A 3,350-nucleotide genomic window follows, 5' to 3' on the forward strand; every position below is an offset into this window, starting at 1 on the left:
CAAGAAATTCCTTCATCTCGTAAGCATTTCCACATCTCGATTGGAATATAATTAAGCCAAACAGCATTTCTACACATAATTTTCTTTAAAGCCTCTCTAACTTCTATTTTACTAATATGACAATTAAAAAAAATCTCTATTATCATTTAGGATGCTACGGTCACAAAAGTCAATCATATTCTAACAATCTTAATTAAAACGCTTATCAAAATATCTAATCCACATTAAATATCCTCTTCAAATAAAAGCACTTTTTGATCTTTATCTATTATGCACTTGTCTTAAACTAAGTCCTTATTAAATATCTTTCCTTGGCTAACTTATATGTACATCTTTCACTATCTTTAGTATCTAATCTATTTTATAAATTATTAAAAGCTAAATTCTTTTAATATTTTTATTTACATATTATTAAAATATTTTAAAAAAGTTTATGTTATTCTTAATTCCATGCATATGAAAACCCTTAAGAATAAAATTAAGAAACTAAATAAAGTTAAAGGTTCTATATTCAAGGCTTATACTAACTTATATCGCCAAAAGACATTAAAAACCCTTTGTTGGATCGACATTCCTCGTAAATATTTTTTTTTATATATTTCAGGCTAAATGAAAACAAAATCCAATAAATTTGAATCAAATCTCTCAATTTCCCAAATATGATTGTAAAATTATGTCAACACAAATATCAAAATTTATACCAAAACATAAAATTTTTCAAAAGTTACATATCTTACCATCAACAAGATCACCAAATTTAATTTGCAATCCTTAAGTTGAATTGAAAATGTTCCTGAAATGTTCATGAGCTTCTTTGACCAAATCATCATCATCCCACTCATCTCTGTACCTATCTGGCTTTGCAGCCCTGTTTTTTCTATTTGCATAGTACATGAGCTTCCTCCACTCTTCTACTTGAGGATGCCCACATTCTCTTGCCAACCAATTAGCATATTCAAACTGCAAAACAAAGAAAAACCAGATGAAATTCATAAAATTCCCCAAATACTTCACAAGCACCAAACTCATTATCAAGAAAGGAAACTTCCTGTATAAAATACATGGTAATTTTCAATATTGTGTGTGTATCTTTTGGGCCTTCCAGCAGATTGCATTTCTGAATACAAATTCTTGACATCTTCCATCATCTCTTCTTGCGGTGGTAGAATTATCCTTCCTGATAGAACACCAGCAATCCACTTGCTTTGCAATTGAAACATTGGAAAAGGAATAATCTATAAATATGATCAGTTAGTTTCATGTGACAAAAATGAGTCTGAAAAATCCACAGTTTTGTTTATGAAACTGAAAAGAATATGAGACCTTTGTGGTTAATCCAATGAAGGAAAGATATGGAGCCAGCAATGGTGGAAAGACATGCTTATATAGAGGTCCTACCCGGTTGTCTTCAACATTCACAATGCCGTTGGTTTTCAGGAAAGGAAAGTGATACTTGTACCTGGAGCAAACTTCGGATTAAAAGCTTTCAAGGTTCTCTTATTTTTAGTGAAAAATGGTATAACAATGTTTCTCTTATAATCTTACTGTAAGCTATTTAGTAAAATCAATGTGCCTTTTGCGTGATTTTGCTACTATTTTGTTCACAGCATCTTCTTTTAAATAGGTTGTAAAATAGAAAAGTGGCAGCGTAAGCTATTCAAGGAGCTAATAAGTACGTTTGTATAATTTAGGCTACATTTGGGATGACATTCTTGCTGCTTCTTAAAGCAGCTTTCTAGTGCAAAAATTTAATTTTTTACTAAAAAACACCTTTAAAAAGCAGTAAGAAAGCCGTCCCAACTGAAATCTTAAGCTTCATTTGAGACGGCTTTCTTACTGCTTCTTAAAACAACTCTTTAGTATAAAAGTTTAAGTTTGTATACTAGGAAACTGCTTTAAAAAACAGTCCCAAATGAAACCTTAATTGTAATTACAATTTACTTTAACAGTGCGCTCATACCCAGTACAGTGCATGATAACGTCAACAAAGGCAGAACTTCCATCTTGGAACAGCACAGTTCCATCAGCAAAGGCTTTTTCGATCTGCAGGATATCGAAAGATTAAGAATTTCTTTGAATTGATTTCGTCTTGAGTTCAATTATATTCAAGAGCCAAAAAAGAAATGATTTTGTAGCAGATATAAATAATATGTACTGCCAGAATCTCAGAGAGGAAAGCTTTACCATGGAGTGAATAAAGATATTTTCATGAGCAGGATCTTTGATGGGAGTTCCTTCAGGTGCTGATCTGCTTGCAATATGAACTTCTTTGGCCAAACCAGCAATGTCTTTGGAGATATCAGTGGCACTAGCTGCACTTCCAATTATCACAACCACCTGTCCAGCTTACGTAAATGAAAACAGATTAACAAGCATGCTTGAATGAATTTTAACTTTCGTTTGGGACAGTTTTTTTACTGCTTTCTAAAACAATTTTTTAGTACAAAAAATTTTTATACTAACAAATTTTTTTAGAAAGCTATAAAAAGCTATCACAACGGGAGCCTATACTTAATTATTTTTTCTCTTTTTTCTGATCCAAATCAAGATATTATAAAGTGCAATGGAGAAAAAAGAAGGGAAGAAAAATAAATTGTAATAAAAGGTCATACCTGACCCTGAAATGGCTCAGGAACTCTGTAGTTGTGGCTATGCATCTGCTTCCCAGGCCATGAATCAATGCCTGATGATGGCAAACATTAGGGAAATGATTTACATTTGTATGAGGTAAGAAAAAAGCGTCAAAGATTTTTTATTTTGGTTTTTTTTTTTTTTTTGCTTCGGATTTATATATTTTAGCTTAAAAATATGATTTTTAGGCATATTTTTTTTAATTTAAGGGCCATGTTTTAAAACTTTTTTATGTTTTAAAATACAAATCAAATTATTTAAAATTATTTTAAAACAACATTGAGGTGCTTCTCAAAAGCTATCATAATCAGCTACCAACACCTTCGTCGCCAGCACTATCATTTCTTGACAAACATCGCTACTATCCCACCGATGGCCACCATCATCACCGCACAAATCAACATATTCGAACTTTAATAAAAATAAAAGTTTTTTTTTTTAATATCAAGTATATATTTTATTTCATGTTAAAATATAAATATAAATAAAATAAAATAAAAAACAAAAAGCCTTTAAATTTTCCATCTTAAATTTGAATTTGAGATTGAATTTGAATAATTAATGGAGTTAAAATCTTCTCATAAATAAATTTGATAATGACCAAAGAGAAAATATAATTGTATTTAAATTCTTATTATAATAAAATGATAGAATATATATATATAATAAAAAATATTTTAATTATATATGTTATGTAATATAGATATTTAGGACTTTCA

General features: G+C 29.9%; 1 protein-coding gene across 1 annotated transcript; it reads right to left on the reverse strand.

Annotated features, from left to right (window-relative positions):
* Positions 1–752: 752 nt before the first annotated feature.
* Positions 753–2,704, reverse strand: LOC110108405 (flavin-containing monooxygenase FMO GS-OX-like 3; the record flags this gene model as incomplete). Its single annotated transcript, XM_020839034.2, is given in 7 exon segments — positions 753–960; positions 1,062–1,235; positions 1,324–1,459; positions 1,961–2,043; positions 2,185–2,337; positions 2,613–2,689; positions 2,692–2,704. Coding segments are annotated over 7 exon segments (825 nt in total), but the record flags the coding sequence as incomplete, so codon positions are not given.
* Positions 2,705–3,350: the final 646 nt, after the last annotated feature.

Source organism: Dendrobium catenatum, unplaced genomic scaffold (assembly GCF_001605985.2).
Source record: "Dendrobium catenatum unplaced genomic scaffold, ASM160598v2 fragScaff_scaffold_1490, whole genome shotgun sequence".
NCBI lineage: Eukaryota > Viridiplantae > Streptophyta > Magnoliopsida > Asparagales > Orchidaceae > Dendrobium > Dendrobium catenatum.